The sequence below is a fragment of the Falco biarmicus genome, chromosome 5 (genome assembly GCF_023638135.1).
Source record: "Falco biarmicus isolate bFalBia1 chromosome 5, bFalBia1.pri, whole genome shotgun sequence".
Taxonomy (NCBI): Eukaryota; Metazoa; Chordata; class Aves; order Falconiformes; family Falconidae; genus Falco; species Falco biarmicus.
The window spans coordinates 37,241,106-37,262,124 of NC_079292.1; the positions used below are offsets into that span (position 1 = coordinate 37,241,106).

General features: G+C 40.4%; 1 protein-coding gene across 5 annotated transcripts in view; it reads right to left on the reverse strand.

Moving 5' to 3' along the window:
• The window catches only part of MSRB3 (methionine sulfoxide reductase B3), a 117,298-nt gene that overhangs the window by 50,831 nt on the left and 45,448 nt on the right, over positions 1 to 21,019 (reverse strand). For all 5 annotated transcript variants that reach the window (XR_008822126.1, XM_056340763.1, XM_056340764.1 and 2 more), the window contains one exon: positions 20,942 to 20,970. Coding sequence is in view for 4 of the 5 variants with exons in the window: in XM_056340763.1 (XP_056196738.1) it covers positions 20,942 to 20,970 (29 nt within the window). In the remaining variant the exon portion in view is untranslated. The remainder of the gene's footprint in view (positions 1 to 20,941; positions 20,971 to 21,019) is intronic.

The following is a 21,019-nucleotide window of genomic DNA, read 5'->3' on the forward strand; positions in this document are numbered from 1 at the left end:
TGATTTCCAATGTGTTCATTCCAGAACTGAAAAAAAAAAAAGGAAAATCTTGTTTAAATAAGCTTTCCTCCAAAACTGGCCTTGGGTTAACTAAAATGTTTCATTATACAAAAAATTCAATGTATAAAACCAAAAATACTTTATTCTAATTTTTATTTCCCCTTTCAATTTGTATTTTATACTAAAAATTTCAGATTAAAAGTTGTGCTAAAATAATTTTGAGATGAAAAATGAAACCTTCATCCCCAAAAGACAAGACACTGATCTCACAGCTTTCATGGTCTAACGTGCTGTGGTAGACAGTATGTTAGGCATAGTCTGAACTGACTGCAAACTGCTTTTATATAAATTTGGGACACTGCTTAGTTTCCTATCTGAACTGCCTGTCTGGATCCTCCTATTTGGGGTTGATTCTGGACTCCAGTTAAAATACTAATTGTTTACATTAAACAGACAAGAGAATGTGTGATGTATTTTAACTGTCAAAAGTGTTGTGAACAGCAGCAGCTGGAAGAGGCATGTTTAATTCACTCCGTTACCCCCAAGTCTTTTAGAATCCTGTATCAGCAGCTAAATCGTACTCTTGTAGGCAAGAAAAGCAGTGTATGAAGGGGTAGCACTGCAAAGCTTCTTCTACAGGGAAGAAAAAAAAAAAGGGTTTTGCAAAAGTCATAGCATTGTCATTATTAGGTCAAAATAGAGCATCACTAAATCTACAACAGTATTGATGCATCTGTGAAATCTGTGCACGTTTTTATGTGGAACAGCTCACACTTCATGGCTCCTTTCTTGTGCTGCTTTACTCGCATACTCGCACTTAGCTGATGCCAGAGACATGACACAGGTAGTGATGGGAGATATCACTTTAACCATTTGCTGTATGATACTCCTAAAAAAAGGAGTCTTGATACTATCAGTTATTGTAATACTCTTAAATCTTCTGGACAAGGGGTCAGCAGCTTGTGTGGAGCTGTCAGTAAGGATAAATTCCTTCCCCTATGCAATTTATTCTCACAGGACATCTCAGACACATGCTTGGGACAGTTCCCTCATGATAATTACTGCAGCATAAGCTTGTCCTGGGACCATCAGGGCCCAAAACAAGTGTAAGAGTTGTTACTTAAGAGAGGTTAATAAAGGTCTTGCTAAGTAACAGGATCAAGTTATTTTCAACGTTTACAAAAATTTCAGATTTTCAAAAGCAAAAGAAAAAATCCAACCACAATTATACTATTTTGCATATTTCCTTGAGAAAGTCTTCTTAAACAGCAGATTAGCTGTACACAGACAAATGATCCTTCTAATGTCAAGGGAAAGGAGATCTGAAACATTAAATAAAGGGATTTATTTATTTAGAAATACTCGGTGGTGCAAAGTCTGGTTGTAGGCCTGGAGCAGCTGATACACCCGAAGGCTGCGCTGCCATTCAGTGAGACCTGGGCAGGCTGGAGAGTTGGGTGGAGGGGAACCTAATGAAGTTCAACAAAGGCAAGTGTAGGGTCCTGCACCTGGGGAGGGACAGCCCCAGGCACCAGCACAGGCTGGGGGCTGACCTGCTGGGAGGCAGCTCTGCAGAGACGGCCCTGGGAGTGCTGGTGGGCAGCAAGTTGCCCATGAAAAGTTGCCGCAGGTTGAAGAAGTTGAAAAGTAGCTGCAGGTAGAGATTTTAATTCTTTTTAATTTCATTTAATGCTTTTTATACTCTTACGTGTCCAACTTCTCATTTTCAGCCCTTCTACTTTATTTCTTCTTTACATTATTTTTTCCTTATGCTACAGGAAAGATTTCCTTCTTTTCTTTTTCACTGAAAAAAACAGTGAACTGGTTGTCTGAACTTCCTCTCAGGCAGTGTGTGCTTGGGAGTGTGAAGCCAAGGAATCATAGCCTTGACTGGACTAGATTTTGGAAGGAGCTGTACAGAGATTTTGAAAGATGAGTTTGTGGTTCATTCTAAAAGGAAAGTCTTATAGAGACTTTCACCAGAGAAGGCAAAATAAAAAATCTTGACAAGGGCTCAGTAGGAAATAATCTATATAAACAGGTTTTTAAACAAAAGAGACACAAAATCCTTACTTGCTGGAAGCAAATGTTTTCATAGGGATGTCTGTTTCACCAGACCCACTCAACCCAGAACAGCCAGTAACCTGCTGCAGATAGGAGATGCTTGGGAGGCTTCTGTTCTGTTTAACGTCTAATATTTTGTATGCAAAGTGGAGAAGCTTTAACAAGCCAGACTTAGGGGAAGGTGTCTCAAGATGGCCGAAGCAATCCATCAGCTTCCTGCCCTTCTCTTGCCCCTGCTCTCAGTTGTCTTGGTCCTGCTGCGTCCTCACTATTCACCAGCTCTGGTGCTTACCTATTTGTGGGGAGAATGTTCAATTCACTAAACCAGCACAAAATCATTCAGCTTTTTTCCTGGGTTAGCGAGCTCAATCAGTTAACTGAGAGGTTAAACAACCACTGGGGGCAACACAAGGCAGAAGGTGAGAATACAGGGCAAGGGTTGTAAGGATGACTTACTGTGATATCCCTGATTTATAGAAACTCTATTGTTAGAATAAGATAAACCTCTGGACTCAGCATTGACACTATGTCTTTGCACTAGTATCACAGAAACATGATTATAAGCTGACCACATGAACAACAAATTTGATTAAAAGGCTGCTTGAGGTCAGCACCTTTATAATTCAAATAAGCCTGTAATCCCTCTGTTCCAAAGGTCTCTGTCTCAGCATTACAGAAGGCAAAGTATGTGAATTTAGAATTTAAAATAAATTACCTGGATTATTTTCTGACCTAGGTCTTTTCTCTGAGAGCAGGTAGCAGAAGATGCACTTTCCAGGAAAGGCGGTGAAACATACTGTACTTTTCATTCTCTTAAGCATGCTGTGAGCACTTAAAAAAACAGATCACTCAAGAAAAGCTACAGTATGCCAGTTCCCAACCCGATCTTGGATATAACAAAATCTAACCTTTGACGCCAAGCTACCCCAGAACTTATCCAACTCTATTCAACAAACTCAGATCTTTTTTTTAAATGCTGCGTTAAGTCCCCACAAGTACAATGTCTGTTTACTTAAGTTCTGAGCAGGAAAAGTGGATTTAGCAGCATTGCAACAATGGAAGTTACAGGGATGGGTAAGGACTGGAATCCTGGAGGTTGTTGGGTTTTCCCTCTCTACCTTTCACACGTTCATCAGACTGCCAACAAAATAACACATATTCTGGCTGGGGACTGCTCTCAGCCTCAGCAGAAGAGGTCTGCTTTCAGTTGTCTAAAAGGGACTGTTCTAAGCTCAGACCTCCACTGAAATGTAAAGGGCATCTAGTACCCTGAACGGTTTTTGGTCAGCCCAAAAAATCTTTGTGCACTCCCTGACTTTCTCCCAGCTCCCCAGGAAGCTGAGGCATACCCGTGGTTTTAAATGATCATGCTGTAATTGTATCACTCCAGGTGTTCTCAATAGGATTCCTTCCTATAAAACGGCTAAAGAGGTTAAATACGGTCCAAATTTCTGCAGGAAAAGAACAGAGCTAACAACACAACCAGTTTCTGAAAAATGACTTGGTTCCCATGCCACAAGCAACAGTCCATAAAGTATCTCACAGAAAACCCAAACAAGCCTTGCAGCTTCTGGCTTTAGAGCAAGAACTAGAGGACCTGAGGACCTCTGACCCACATTCCAAAATGGACCTTAAAAACGTACTTCCCTCCCTTGCGGGCAGCTTAATGACCTGCAGATTTTCAGTACAGGCTGTATCTGACATCAGTTTCAGAGCCATATCTGACATCAGCTTCAGAGCCTCACCTTCAACCAGATTAAAACAGTTGTACATTTTGACATGAAACATGGTGGTGTTTCATTTGCACAAGGCACCATCCCATTGATCTGGTGTATTTTTGAGGGGAGAGGGGGAGTGGGGAGGAGGAAGTATTCCTACTCTGTTGTATTCAAAGCAGCCTCAGTAGCAAAACTTTCAGTGTTTAACCTCTACACTTCAGTGTCCAGCAGTGCTATCAGTAGGTGTAATATTTGTTTCACACTTTTACTCCAAGTAACACATTTTTTAATCTACACCCTAAGAAATGTTAAGTCTAAAATACTTGCAAAACTATGAATTGTTCTCTAGAAAGACCTGAAACAAAGTGATCACTCTTTGGAGAGCTATGTGTGCAATGACTGATCATCTCTATTGTTGGCATTCCCAGGGGTCACAGCGGGGTTCAAGCTGCATTGTACCAGGGCAGCAACCAAAAGAAAGGCTGTCACAGCCGGCTGATTGTGCAGTCTAGGAAACCAACCTGTGGGTGCCAGTAATTAAGCATCCAATTAAATAGGGCCTGAGTTTTCAGTTGATGGTATGTTTGGGAATTTGTTTTTAGTTTCTTACTAAATAATAAAATTGTCTTAAACTGCAGCATCTAGGATCCTAGAAAACTTTCTGAAAATTTCTCAAGTTTTGTGAAAAATTTTGACTTGAAAAATTGGAGAATTTGGACAAAACTCAAATAGCTCAACTGTTTTCCACTCTTCACTACCAAACTATATAGTTCAAGCCTTTGTCTGAAATGTTTCCTTTCCAATATCAATTTATATTAAAAAAACTGGGGGGTATATACCCTGCCCCAGTTCACTACACTGAAAAACCCAAAATCTTTCATTTCTGCTTGCCAACTTTAAGCAAACTTTCCTGGACACACAAGTCCCCAGTCTTGTTTCTCTGTACAGGTTTGGTTCCCAAATAAAAAATCCTATTGTTCTCACAGTTCTAGCTGTGGCTACTCCATACTCTGGGACTAACTTTAGTCTCCTCTATTTGAACATTTTATCTCTTTCTTACAGTAAGAATGTATAGCAAAGGCTAACCAAATATGTAAACTGGATGAGCAGGGCAGATAAAACTTTTATTTGCAGCTTTGTACTAGAAATCTTTCTGCTCTCTCTGTATTTAACAATCTACTTTCCTATGCTCGTCCCATGAGACTATTTTTCTTATTTTTTTCTCACTGATCTTTATTAGATCATGTAAATATTTGCATGTGCTTCAGTAAGTATCAGTTTATTTCCTGAGAGCATAGTATTCTTCACTTGTGCTTTGAATGTTTTTTTAAATACCTGCTATCACTGCTGTAACTCTCTAATTCCACATCATTCATTAATTTTAAAACAGACTTGCACAAATAAACCATAATGTTGAACTAATGAGATATGGGTGGGAAGTTTCTGTAAATATTACCTAAATTAAAGGTAGAAAATCTGCATAACTTAGATAATCTTATTCTTTACATTGCACTGAAGATGACACTGAGTGCCCTTCATTTATTAATCTTTATGAATTTGAAGAATACTGCCTTATTCTTTCAGCTTCTTTAACAGAGCACGTTTATGCTTTTAGATATGAAGTAACACACTCCTATCCAAATGCTAAAGCAGAACTGCAGGCTGTAACACATGTGATTACTTAGGCATTTTAATGTTATTGTCCACCTCCATCTGTACACAGTTTAAGCCTAGCACTGGCCAATACAGTTTATGAAAATTTCCAAAAATATGCAAGAATGATTGGCAGAGGAACGAAAGAAATATACTGTTGCTGCTCGTACAAATGATGAGAAACTCATTAAAGCTCAGTCATTTGTGGATAAGTAAAAACATTCTCAGAGGTAAAGTGCCAGTGGAAATCTCATGAGTTTCAGCTTCTGAACTTTCCCAATAACCCCTTTTGCTGTGGGAAGGAGGTTAGAGGGACGAGGGATGGACAGAGTCTCTGTATGGTCCACCCTTTCTTGATCTGATGAAAACCTGATCACCTTAAGGCCAAGGGCTTTTAGATGAAGGTCTGTCTCCTCACTCCTCCCAGATACAGTCAAGTTGCCTTGCCACTGGGTGCCATACTACCAGGCACTGTATGTGAGCGACAACATGGGCTGCAAACTTGGACTTGCGCATAGTCTTCACAGGAGGTGGGGACGTGGTCAGGTACTCACTCCCTCCTCCACAGAAACAGGAGCCCAGCAGGGGGCATGTCGCACCGGGGAGTCTCACTGGCATGTTACGTGTCCTGGCCATGAGTAGGTCCTTTGGGCACAAACCTTCCTTGTGTGAGAAACCAAAAGGAAATATGAAAACTTACATTAATGTATCATTAAAGAAATTACTTTTACAGAGACTAAAGCAAGGGAGTTAAGATTACAGTTCTGCTACATTCATTTATTTGGTTTTTTAGGAGTGGGACTTACTTTTTATATGGTCTATACTGTGATGCCTGGAACCACAGGAGTGAAAGCAGCTGCCAGCATAGGTGTCAACATCATGCTGTTCAACAGTAAAATGCAGCCCTGTTTAATCGTCCTGCTACAATGACACAGATCCATGCCATCATTGTGGGGCAAGGGAAGAGTATCAGACATGTGGATAGCAAAGAAAATAGAATGATTTAAAAAGAGACATCTATACTTCTCCAGCAAAGACAGTTAATTGGGTAAGTGATGGCCAACGTAACTTCAGTTTGCCACAGTCTAACACTAACAGTATCATGATCTAAAGTCCAGCTCTGACAGTACTCTTCCAATCAGGGATTCCTTACTATCCTTGAAAGCAGGGAGGGGTGAAATTTCAGGGAAATGCTATGTCATCCCCTCTTGCCTTTTAAACTTGTTTCCAGAGCCTTAATGCCCTCAACACAGTATTTTATGCAGCAGATTTTTTATCCACAAGCACATTTTTCCCACCAGTATTCAACCCAAATATGTCTTAATCAGTTTCCAAATATTGTACTGGCACTGACAACTGACATTCCAAATCCCACCCCTCTGTGAATCCATATACCTGGGACTCTGTTTAAATCGCTTAAATATTATTTAAATATTAAATAAATCACTGCCCAGGGAAGTGGTTAAGTCACCATCCCTGGAAGTGTTTAAAAGACCTGTAGATGTGGTGCTTAGGGACATGGTTCAGTGGTGGACTTGGCAGTGCTGGGTTAACACTTTGGACTCAATGATCTTAAACGTCTTCTCCAACCTGAATGACTCTGTGATTCTATATAGAGTGTGTGGCAGGGAATAAAAAAATCACTGACTCAAGGGAAGTGAGTATATGAGCACTTTCCAAGACCATAAATCTTATGTGTAAACACTTTTTTAATGAGAATATAATAAACAGGACCATTTTGTTCTCATGACCACCTCCTTGAAAAGTGAGAGACACAAACAGAACACTTCTGTTTCTAAATGTTAATGTTTTAAAAATACACCTTTCAGGTTTTGCATCTGCATTTATTGTGTCAGGTGTCCTTAACTTGGTTAGAATGGCTAACACAGACTAAAAGACTTTGACTTTCTAAAGGCTCAAGAATAGTGACATAAAATTAGTAAAATCCCTGCCTACTAAGCTTTTGGAAAATTTCACATGCTTTCTGAAACATGCCGAAGACCAGCTTAATATTTGGGGCCTGAATGAAGCTAAATTTAGTATGTTTACAGTATCTTTGATTCACTCGTGTTACCCTTAGGCCATCTGTCTTTCAGTTAGGTATCTCTCTTCCTGCCCATGAATGGATGAACAGTAGTGAATGATCTATTTACAAAACCCATTTTGTCAGCTTTTTCATGGCTGACAATTCTTAGTGAGAGGTGAAAATTGCTGCAATTCTCTGGGGTAACGCATAAGCAGATTTGGGTTTTTTGAAGAAAGGTAAGAAAAGAAAAGGGAAATGACAATACATAGAAGGAGAAACAGAACTCCAATAATCACAGGTAAACCCATCCTTCGCATAAATACACTGCAACCAAGCTCTGTGTACAGGTGGTTTACTGACACCCAGGAGAAGAACTTGAGAGTAATTGTGTAGCTCTCCTCTTAAATTTATGAATTTCTTCCATTAAACCTCCACAGCAGCAGCTATGGAAGGTGACTTGGGGATCACAAACACTCATCCCCAGCTCTCTGCACATCCATTCCAGATGGAGATAATTTCTCCTAATGTTAATGATCGAAGTTGCATGGTTAACTCTGTAAAGCTGATGGGCATTTAACAGCGTGATTCAGTGCACCCCCAGACAGAATTCTTCAGCAGAAAGGATGAACACCTCTGAGGATGTTTCTCTCTTCCAACTAACTGGATGAAGCTCAGAGGCTGTTAAGGAAGACAGTTACAGTTAGATAAGATGATCCCACTCCCTTGATATGGTAATACCTTACATAAAATATCCCTCCAAATGAAATGCCACTGTTTCTCCCCAGACACACAGGAATTGTGTAAGAGCTAGACACAAAGATAACCTGAAAAGGATATTACGCAATAATCAAAGCACCTCCATTGCTACAGCTAGTAAAGAACAGCAAAGACTAGTGCTAAATTAGATGCTCTAGGGTTTATTCTGAACAACCAAACACTGAGAATATAGATTTTGTGATCTTGATAGGCATGGTGTTTGGAGAAGGGCATACAGTTCTAAGATTGTTCAGGCACCTGGACCATGGTTGATGAAAAGGCTGGCACCATTTACTCTGTAAAGAACAAGAGGTGGGCATGTCAATGGTACACCAAACAATACCAAACAATACAGGATGGTAGTTCAGCTCCCAATGGAAAACAAGGTTGCTAAGATTCCTGACCAGATCACATAGGGATGCATCTCTTTCCTTGCATAAATACTTTCAGCCCTTGTAACTTCATTCACTGTCATCTGGCTTAAGTCCTGATCATGCTGTCCTTACTTGCATAAAACACTATGCAAATTGTGTCTGACTTAAACTGGCAGCATTAGACTTCATTGGTGTTTTGACTTAGGACTTAATCCTAAGCAGGCGGGTGTTCACATGTACAGTGGCAGTTGCAGTGGTATGACATGAACTTGTCTACTGTTACATCTTAAAGGCTGTGGTTGCCACTAAATTAAGTCAACAAAAGAGAAATTAGTGTTCTTTGCTTCATACTCAGATCAACACTGTAAAGATTTTGATGGTGATCACTGAACATTCCAGTTTGATTAGAAGCAGCTTGCACTTTCTCCTTTACTTTTAGTACTAAAAAACCTGAAATCAGTTTTGATAAGAGACTAAAATGTGAAATACTAAAAGCTGACAGATCTTTTGTATGGTTTCCCACTGGTCATAAATTTACAGAACTACATAAGTGAAAGAAAAACACGAAATATTTTAATCTTTATTGAATCTTCTGTCATTAATAATTATCACTTGGCTAGTTTGTACAATCTAATAACATGAAACAATTTTTTTCAAATAACAGATTTCCTCTAGTCTCAACTAATACTGTATGATATCATTTTCATTATCTTGTATGAAAAGATGTCAAGGGGTTTTTTACTCTGAAAAATCAAGAGGGAAGAAACAAAAACAGCTCGCACCTCTTTCTTATTCCAATTCATAACCCTGTAAACCATGCTAATTGAAACAGAAGATGTGCAATTTTGGACAACATGCATTCAACCACAAAAGATACTGTGCTTAATGAGACATTGCCTAAAACCAAAGGAGGAAAATGCACTTATGGTGCCAAGAAAATAATGAGAAAAAGAGTGAACATGTAGAACATAACCGTCCTGTCCTGTTAAATTCATCAAGGCACACAGGCAAAAAACACCTCAGCAGTCGTCTTTGCCTGGTATTTCGCTGCAGACTGCCCCATAAATAAGCTATTGAAGTGAAAGAAGGCACCTGATGTAGCATATGGGGGCTGAGGCAGGGCACCCACTGAATGCCATGGTCTTGCCCTCTCCTCTATCCCGGAGGCTGATGAGGCTGGCAGTGTGGTGCCTGTCCCAATGGTTTTACACAGCTCTGTTTCCTCTGGGCTCAATTCAGGTCACAGCAGTGCCAAGCACCTCCAGATTGTCACAACTGAAACGATGCTATTGCTGTCTCAAGTTGTTGCTGACCTTATCAAAGCTCTGGATTCCCCCCAGAGTGGGAAGGGAGAGATAAAGCAGCTGAAGGAAAGCATCCTAGGCAATTCTTCTCCCTCAGACAAAAATAGGGAGTTCGGTTACATTAAGTTAGGTTTAGTTTGGTTTGGTATGATTTGGTTTTATTGTGAAACTGGAAAGCCAACATGAAGCAGCTGCTAGACTCTGGATAAAAAAGTGGGAACGCTCCTCAGCTGAGAAGCCACATTTTTCATCATCTTTGTCTGATTCGGTAGGGCTTCACATGAGCAGAAGAACTTCCCTCCTCCACAAGAAGCCAAGCAGGAACTGGACTTTAGTATCTCACAGAGGCCACTAATTTTGCCACCTTGCAGTCTGCTGTCTCCTCCTCTGACCTTGTCAGTTTTCAAAGAGGCGGAATAAAAAGCACTATGAGGAACAAGGGATGCCTTTTCACAGGATGATCAATGCAGTGGTCCACCCAAAGAAGGAAGGGTCTAGGAACTACTGACTCAGCATTTAATCTCCCAGCACAGCCTTAGTCACTGCCTAAATCAAGAAAGGGCCCCAACCCAACCTCCTCAGCTGCTTGGCCTCCAGCCAAATAAAAGATGAAAATCTTTGTTAGTCACCAGAAAAGAGTGACTCAGGTGGGTGGGAATGAATGAAAAGGTAATGGAAGTACTTAAGATCTTTTTGTAAACTCTCCTGAAGGGTGGAGTGGAGACCTGAAATGGAGACTCAACATAGACTTCTATAATAAGCAAGGAATTTCTGGATTCAGAGTAAATTCAAGCATATTGGGAGGGAGATACAGCTTAAAAAGAGACTACTTTTTAAGGAGGGAAAACCAATTTGTTTGGAGAATGCATCAGATTGTACCAAATACAGTATATATTAACAAACATCTTATTAGGATCTTTTCAGTATTCACAGGGCACTATCCCTCTGATTTCACCTCCTTTTTCCTTCAAAATCAGTAGTATTTCCACCATAACAGAAAACACCATAGAACTGATCCACAGTAAGTGTGGAGCACCTTCAACCCTCATGGTCTGCAGAAGAGATCAGACCGCTCAGAATTTTGCAAGATTCAAACCGCTTTCACGAACTGGCATTGATCATAACATTTAACATCCTCCAGGCCCCACTGTGTTAAGTATCATTCACATTTGCAAATACAAGTGGGTTGGGTTTTTTTCAGAAATTAATGCATGGGTGAATGATCCTATGATAAGAAGGTAAAAACCTGCCTTCTTAGACCCATATCACTGATAGGAATATTAGTCTTCAAGAGCTTTTGGAAGTTTTATATACTGATATTATTTTCTGGCCTATGTGCCTAACCCCTCAGATTTATTTACATGCCATTTAAACTCCACTGTTATTACATATTACACTTTAACAAACAAATTCAGGTCTCTGTGTAGAGCCACAGTCATGCATTCTGCTGCACAAATCATGCAGTTCAATTAGGTGAGAGATTCTGGACCTGGGAAGACCATTTCCATGAACTATATTTCTTCTGCAGAGAACTGAGATCCCCTTGACACAAATTTTGTGGTACAGGTGACTGTGTAGGCAGAGTGAAAAACTCTAATTCAGTTGAATACATTTACCATGCTGCCTTTTATATTGCTTTCTAGAGATTCTTTCTCACAGAACTTCATTTGCTCAGTCTAAAAGGAGGCAATTTGAAAAGGCCACCATGATTTGATTTATGGTGGACCTACAAGATGATCTCAACTGAGAAAGTGCTTCCATTGCACTAGCTTTTAGACATGCTTAATAGCAAGAGATGGCTCTTTCCCTGAAAAGCCTTGCAATGTAAACAAACCAGGCAGGAGGAAAAAGGCATCAGGAAAGAGTATTTTGCCCAAGGTCACAGAGCCACCAGACATGCTAGAACAGGGTACAGAATCAGCAGATGCCCAGACAACAGAAAAAACATGAAGCAGCCTTCATATTTTATGTCCAAACCTGCACATCCCAGCTACCTATATACACCCAGTTGGATGACAATAGCTTCTGCACCAGCAGATTGCAGAGACATACAAATGAAGTATTCTTGTATCCTACAGAATTCTTGTTTTCTGGCACCATGCAGTGAGCTAAACAGTATCCCGTGTTGGCATTCTTCAAAACCTCTGCAGAAGTATGTATATGATGCACAATGCCATAACACTCCACTTACAAATGAATTATAGTTCATATTCCAAATTACAAAGCAGACAGGCAATTTTTTCCCCCATTTTATGGTTTAAATGAATAGAGTACTAATAAAGCAATGAAACAATACGATTGACTTGAGCTGTACATGGTGTGGGTAAGTTGCATTTCAGCTATATAACGATCTCAATGAGCCACAGCTGTGACCAGAAAACCTCCCTGCTTGTCCATTCTTGTGGCTTCTCTTTCACATACTCCATTTTTTGCTAATTAAATAGGACTAAGGCAAAGTTAATTATCACAGTTAGTCTGTAATAGGGTTAATTTGACTGAATGAATTTTCATTTAAAAGGAACAGAGAAACTCTTTAAGAAGTTTGTAAGTGTAGGATAATTCAAGAGTATCACCAAAAATCTTCTGCTTTGTCCACTGAACAAGACTGCAATGCAAGTAGCTCTTGAAAAGTAATTAGGTAGCCTTGCTCACTAAAAAACTGCACAATGCTTAACAAGTCTAAGCAGGAATCACAACATTTTCGTATTTAAGAAATCCAGCCCTCCAGAACAGTAAAGATGTTATGCTGCTGAATGTTGCTAACCCGAAAGAGCAATTTGCTAGCAATACGACTAACTCCCCAATAGACCAAACCTGTCAGAAGCAGCTATACTTATGATGAATAAAAAATCCTCAGCCAATCTACTCTATAGTTTATAATTTAACTGAGTAGCACAGTTTCCAATTCCATGTAATAAAACCATTATTTATATATTATTCATGTCTTCTCAGACTACTTTTGCCAAATTGTTTCTTTAAAGACAGCCTTTTGTAGCTATTTACAATGAAATAAAAAATAGAAAAGATTGTCTTTAGTACTTAGAAAGAAGAGTAGAAAACTTTCTCCTAAATTAATATGATGAATTTGCTTACATTAATGATAATAAAATGGAAAACCTCAATCTAAATATTTTCATTACAGAACCAATTTAAACACATTGCAAAACCCTTCTCAGCAAGATCCACAGAGCAAGGCAAGAAACAAGCAGCAATGATTCCTAAAGTGTGTGTAAGACAAAAATAGAAAATTGTGTTTTTCTTTATTGTTATTCTATTCCTGGCTCCACAAGCAAGGCCCTTTAATGTACAGTTCTCACCACGCCGACAGGCAGTGCTTCATGCAGGAGTGGCACAGTAAGCATGTGTGCTAGCTCACAAGGGCAGAGCATCTTTAAGTAGCTGCCCATTAATGAGAACACAAACAGGATTTTTTGGAGGGAGGAATATATAATCCAAAAATACCTGCAAAATAGAAATTATGCAGTTTATTCAGACAGTAAGATTTAAAGCTGTTGTGAGTCCAATCAAGGCTGCTGGCCTCCATTGGTAGGTTCATGGATCTAGCTTATGGAATCAAACAGGTTTCCTAATAAAAATACTCTGACAACTAAGCAGAATCATGCCAATGATAGCAAGGAATAGCCCAGCTCAGACACAAAAAAGACGAACGAAGTGGGAGGAAAAGACATCTGCAACTGCAAAGCCAGTATTAGAATTTGGGAAGTTAGAAATTTGGAGCCTTCTGATAGCTGACTACCTTCTTTAAAAATCTTAGATGAGCAAGCTTGCCTGCATGCTTACAACATTTTTAATCAGTCCTCCACAAATTGAAACATTGTTCTATATGTTGAAATAATTTGACCAACTTTTGCCATCCTTTACAAGAGATATAAGAGCAGGGTGATGATCTGTTACTGCAGATCAGCGCTGTTACAAGCACACAGTTCACTGGGATGTAGCAGTGAGATGTCCCAGCCATCTATACTACATCTATACTACAAGTCACATTGCAGTATGGCCCTGAAAATATTCAACAGATGATTCAACAATCATCTTGCACCTGAATATAATGTTCATCTTGCTCCTGAACAAATATAACAAAATATAACAAAATATAACAAATATAACAGACTCTGTTAATGCCAAGAACAAAATGGTGCTGACAAGTAACAACAAGTAAAATAATCTGAGCTGCTGTTCTGTTTATGTAGTTGCTGTCTCCCACTGTCTCTCTATGCCAGCTCACACACCCCTTCAAGAATCCATGCGCTAGTGGTGGCCAGAAAGAAGGAAATAATTCCTCATAGCTGAAAGAGGCTCTGGAGGGGTCTTTTGCCTCATCCAAAAAGCTCTGGAGCATCCCTGTTCTTCAGTATCTTAGTTAATTTTGCCACTTTTCCCTGTTACAGATACTGCAAGTAATCTTTTTATGTTTTTTAATCAAATACTCTGGCTGTAGTCTGAATGATGAACTTGTCAATATGACTTTGTTTTGAACACCAAATGCCTCTTCTCATCCCTGTCCTGAAACTACTCACCCATGCTAAGAAGAAATTAAGAACCACTCTATCACGACCTGGGCGAAGAAGCTGTCATCAATAAAATTTAGGAATTGATTTGTTAATCTGTGTTTAGATCTATGATCCAATTGATTGATGGATGATATTACCAAGTACCCTGCTGCTTCAGGGACCTAAGGTTTCAGGCAGGTTAAGTTTCTTTGGGGTTTCCCTAGTAGCAAGGGTCAGTAAGAAATGCTCACTTTGAAGATGTCTTTTGGTTTTCATTTCTTTCTTACTCAGGCAAAGAGTTCCTTATGCTTTTAATAGCTGTACTGATGACTTTCATACAATGGGATTGATGACAGGCTAGGGGAAATCAGGGCTGATAGCGAGAGTTTGGAAAGTCTATTGCTGAACATCTGGAAGTGTAGCCAAGAGGAATTTATGAGAGGAAAACATCTGACCACCCCCAACCTTATAATTTCCTTCAACTGCTCTCTAGCACCTGTGCTGAATCATGTAGCCTAGCAAGTTTGTATGTCGTAGGGGTCACATTAAGGGAATGATACCAGTGAATACAAGAGGTGAGAAAGGAAAAGTCGGGGACTTTGATGGGGACAGAGGGGTGGCAGCATTGTGCGGTGCTGAAGACATGAGGATACACTCACTCTGGTGGAAGAAGCAATGTGCAGAGAGGAGAAATGACCTGCGGAGTCACTGGCTGACACTGTGAGCCCATACAAGGCAGGGAAAGGAAATTCCAGGAACTGTCAGGGGCTCCTTGACTTGCTTTGCATTTGACTGCTGGGGCAGCAGGTATCCAACAAAAGCCCATGTGTCGCTGTCCCTCAGGACAGCCTCTAGCTGCATGGGCAGCTATTACAGCTTAATTTCCAATACTAGTGGGAAAGTTTCTGAAGTATTGACACAAACAGTGATACAAAATCACACAGGTAATCTCTACATTTCATTTGATCTGTATAGAAGCAGGGAGACAGAAGACTGGGTTTTGAAGATGCATCTCTTTTTTTGAGAGAAGTGGGACGTTGGCACAGCAAATGATGAAGAACACAGCTGAAGGCACTGTGTGCCCTTAAGTGCTCCTGTCTCTTCTGCCAGTGCACAGATGCATTTCTACATCACAGTGCTTCCCTGACTGTCAATTTATTGCACCCTGTGCTCTCTGACTTCCTCCATTCCACCATTTGTGTGACACATACATGTAAGAGACTTCACTGGAGGCCACATGTATTGTCTGGGGATTTATCCTTTCTTTTCAACACAGAACAATCCTCAGATTTCTTCCCCTTCATGATTTCACTGCCCACACTATCACTTGAATATCACATGGCTCACCTCCACAGTGACATGCAGGTTACACCAAATAGTACAGGAGATGCCCCAAGAATACTCCAGCCCTCCCAAAAGGCAGTAGAAAACTCACCGTTACCACTCCCTAGTGATCAATGGGCATGCTGAGACAGTTGTTTGCATTTTCTATGCTTACTTTTCTATTACTAAAGTGGGATTAACAGTGTTCAGCAACTGTTTTTGAGACCTGCAAATTCCTCCTGTTATGCAACAGCATCTTGAAGACCCTTTTTTCTCTAAATTAAAACATTTTTTCACTAACTCATTATTTCCTTATAATTATTACATTCTTAATCTGCTAACCAAGCACAAAGCACAATAAGCATTTTAGACACCACTGAAATAAGTAGAACAAAATTGCTTCAGCTCTGTTTTTTGTGGTTTACTTTGTTCCCTAACAAATCCTGAGAAAAAAAATATTTTTCCTACAACCTTTCTTGCTTTTAAATACTGTTTTAGAAAAAAATCTTGTTCCAGTACCAGTGAAATTCATCATACTATGACAGGAAAGGAAAATTGTTTCATTTCATAAGATCTTCTAACAGCATGAAGCTAATCCCATGGTCTCTGAGACAGAAATTCTGTCAGATTTAGACTTATAAAGAATCAGCAGAGAAAAAGAAGTTTCTCAGATAGAACTGTTAGTCATGATATGAAGAATGTGTGTCCCCTACAGATGTTATAGCTATTTATATGATAAATCCCGATCATCACTATAGGAATTCTACAGCCTTCTTTTAAGTTAATGCTCAAGTTCAAATTAATCTTCTTTTGACAATGTTTGCCTAATATTTCAGTGTTGAACAACATTTCCAGGGTTACATTTTCAGTGAGCCTACTGGGCATTTTTAAAGCTGTAATCCAGACTTTGTACTTGCTTCAGAAAGACTTCTTTTAAGTCTTCAGTGCTTCACAATTATTTCTAGTAAAGACAAGTAGAATAAGCATTGATAAATGCTTAACAAGGACACATACAGACTTGCAAGTTAACTGGAATTAACATTAGGGTTAATTTAGAGCATGCAACAGGTTGTAGAACAGCTCCCTGGAAGAAAGTATTCATTCTAGAATAAAAATAGAGCATTCTCATGTTCAACACTTGAACCAGTTTGAGTAACATGAGATAAATGGGAACAAAGCATGTTTTTTCCACTTTGCAGGATTATTGTTTTACACAGGAATCACAGTCTGAGAAATTCAACATGAAATGAGGGATACAAAAACACCTTAAGGTGTCTCCAAGGAACTCAAGGTTGCATAGAGTAATTGGTGTCAAATGGCAGCAGACGTTTTAAAACCAACACTACATTTACACAGTTCAAAGGCCCGCGTTATTGCAGAACATCGTGCTACGCAGGGCACTGCAACCTCCCATACCAGAGAAAGATTTTTTTTACAAGGATGCCTCCCTGCCATCACCAACGCCTCCTTCCACTCCCCGTCTACACCCTTCTGTTCACTCAGAGGCAGCAGGAGGTCTGGGCTTATTGTCTGGTTTTGGAAAGGGATGGCAAACTGTCTAGTGGGGAAACAAAAAGTGATGTTTTATTTGGGTGATACATATTGACTTGATGTCAGTATCTCCACTTCTACTCTGCTCTCATAAACCGGGAACAGAACATAAATTCTAAGTGCTTGCGCTATGTGACTATCAAGAAAACTTTCTTGGAAGAACTGAGTACTGTCCCTGTAAAGGGAAGGCTGCTGCACTTTTCGCAAAGATAAGGGTTTTTTCAGCCTTGTTGTTGCTGGCCATGAAATGTACTTTGAGTTTATGGAGTTTCTGTGATTCCTTTTTTCTTAAAATGCCATTTTACATGCGTGCTTAATCTGTTCTTTCTACTATCTTAACATCTTTCCTTGGTTGATAACTGAAACCTGTGCTGTAAGAGGCAGCACTGATGAGACCAACACATTAAACCTCGGTAATTCTCAATTCTGAGTACAGCATTTGGGGGAATAAAATGAGACCAGGAGCTCAGGCTGGCCTGGCCAGCCACACACATTGGTAATCCACAGTAGATCACCAGGTGAGGAACCTTAAACACCTTGGTGGTAGCCAGGGTCCCATGACAGGAAAGCCCGAAACTATTCCAACCAAAGACTTCCCCAGGGATTTAGAGGAAAGGGATCATAAGCAGAAGATGAAAGTGAAGCTCTGCAGAAAAAAAGAGGAATACATCTAAAATATTCATCAGCCCCAGACCTTCCCATACCGTATCCCTGATGGTATACAAAATACTTTGACATACAAAATACCTTGACATTCATGGTACCCGCTGATACTGACATTCGGCAAAACAATGTTGATAACCTGCTGCAGACAATTCTGGTACACTTCCAGAGAATATTTAGGTGCAGAAAAAGAAGTGGAGACAGAAAAGATCTTAGGTCTTTTACTGCTCATTTACATTTATGCATTCTTTGTGTGGTCTCCTGTAAATTGTCTTCACTGGCAACCCCTTCTGCAACCTCTGCATGTTCTGTGCTCTTGGGGAGATAAAACTGCATCAGGCGTTATAAGGCCAGAGCTCTGGCCTTGTAAGAATAGTTGCCTAAGGAGTGCCTTCAGAAGAGCAGGGCAGGGAGAGTAACTCTAGTTCCTTTGGGCAACTGGGCTTTCCAACACCCCTGTGTGAGAAATAAGAGACCCAAACTCAAGAAAAGCAAGCCAGTGGAGCCTGCAAAGATGAAGAGGAGAGGTTTAAAAGCTCAGGTTCACCCAATGGAGTCTAGTCACAGAGGCCTGGTGACACCTACTAAGCAGGCGTTTTGTCATAGATGCAATAGTGCCAAACTTGTATTGCTACTTTGTGCTCCCCAGGAATACCGTGCCCCTGCCTTCACCGTCAAGGGGAGCAGCATGCAGAATAGTGCACCCAACAGATGAGATGCTTCAACAGAGAAAGTCAGAAAATTGTTTGTAGCTTAATCCACCAAGCAAACCAAAGTTCTGCAGAGAGCATTTTCCTCTCAACCAAAAAGTGAGACGTTTGATATTCTGCTCTACACCCTAGTTTTGGTGACTTTACTGAAAGAAAGGGGGTAACGGCAGACAATATGTGATGGACGCTATCCCCCCATGTAAAACTGTTTTGTCAAGATCCAAGAAGCAATCCTAGCACAGAGGTCATTCAAGCAGTGTTTAAAGCAAGTAACCTCAAACTCACAAACTAAAATCATAATAGAAGCAAGATGACTCAAGTACACAAGATGTAGGAATTGGCTATATAAATACTTCCTGCTGTAGATTTCACTCCCATATAGTTCCAAAGATAAAATCTAATGTGGAAAGAAAAAGCAACGTAATACCTCACATTTCAAACCCAAATCATGTTGTAACTGAGATAAAAGGGAACATGCTATTTCATAAATACCCTGAGTAATACATACTGTAAAATTCATATCATTATAAGCAATGATAATCACTGCATTAATCAAATCATACAGAAGATAACACTGGGCAGGAGTGTGGATAAAGAAGGCTTTACAGAGGGATCTGGACAAGCTGGACTGATGGGTCAAGGCCAGTTGTATGAGGTTCAACGAGGAGCAGTGCCGGGTCCCGCACCTGGGTCACAACAACCCCACGCAGCGCTACAGGCCAGGGCAGAGTGGCTGGGAAGTGCCCGGTGGGAAAGGACCTGGGGGGGTGGCTGGCGGCCGGCTGGGCATGAGCCAGCAGTGTGCCCAGGGGGCCAAGAAGGCCAACGGCATCCTGGCTTGTGTCAGAAACAGTGTGGCCAGCAGGACTGGGCAGTGACTGTCCCCCTGTACTGGGCACTGGTGAGGCCACACCTCGAATCCTGTGCTCAGTTTTGGGCCCCTCACTGCAAGAGGGACGTTGAGGCGCTGGAGCGTGTCCAGAGACGGGCAACGGGGCTGGTGAGGGGTCTGGAGCACAAGTCTCATGAGGGGCGGCTGAGGGAACGGGGGTTGTTTAGTCTGGACAAAAGGAGATTCCAGAGAGACATTACTGCTCTCTACAGCTGCCTGACAGGAGGCTGTAGGCACGTGGGGATCAGGCTCTTCTCCCAGGTAACAAGCGACAGGACAAGAGGAAATGACCTCAAGTTGTGCCAGGGCACGTTTAGGTTGGATATTAGGAAAAATTTCTTCACTGGAAGGGGTGGTCAAGCATTGGAACAGGCTGCCCAGGGAGGTGGTTGAGTCACCATCCCTGGAGGTATTTAAAAGACATGTAGATGTGGCACTTAGGGACACGGTTTACTGGGGGACTTGGCAGTTCGAAGTTAATCATTGGACTCAATGATCTTAAAGGTCTTTTCCAACCTAAATGATTCTATGATTCTGAAAACAAAATTGCCATAATAATGCTAAGTTTTCTGCTTAAACATGGGGTTTTTTTTCTTAACAAAAAATGTATTTTGATGAGCTTTTCAGGCAATGGACATGCCAGCTAGTTTCAGGACAAGAGCCTATTCTTAATTTACTATTGTTTAACTTTAGGGACACCCAGGAATAGTTAACTGAATAAAGAATCGTCTGTTATTAGGATCTCTGTTTTTTCTCCCCAACTGTTTCTCTGTTTGCTGTCCTGTGTTTTTTGTCTTGATACACATTAACCTGTTAGGCTGACCTTCACTTCCCTCCCAATCCCTACAACACATTAAAACTCTTTAAAAAGGCAACTTGAGAGAGACTGCCTTTTGGTAAACCTCCTAAAGCAAGCTCTACAGACTGGTCTGGCATGCGTTGTGTACATGCATCTGTCACGAAAATTTGATGACAAATCATCTGTTTCCTGACAGATAGGCTGCACTGAATTCAAATTCCAATGAAATGTCTTTGTCCACCAGGAAGGAAAACATTCTCTTTTAAAGCAGTCATCATTCTCAAACTTCACTTCAATCCTCCATTTGCTTGTCTGTATTACCATTTATTTGTACTATATTTTTTTCTGGATCAATTAAAGTTTGTCACAAGATACATCTTACTGATCATCTTTTGGGAAAATGTAAAGAGACTAATGAAAGGAATGAAAGCAAATGTTTCACAGTAATAATGCTGTTTCCAGAGGGTGAGAGATGAAGATCCTTTTTAAGACTGACCTACCCCAGTTTGTTTAAAACTAAACTGAACTTGAACTGATAAACTACTTTTTTGAGATTAACCTGAATAGTTCAGCAAAACACTGTAAATCTAAACATACCTGAATTGGAGTCAAACTTTGTTTCTGACCTGCAAAAGAAAATAAAAAGTTCTTAAGTTACAAGAACAGCTTATGCTA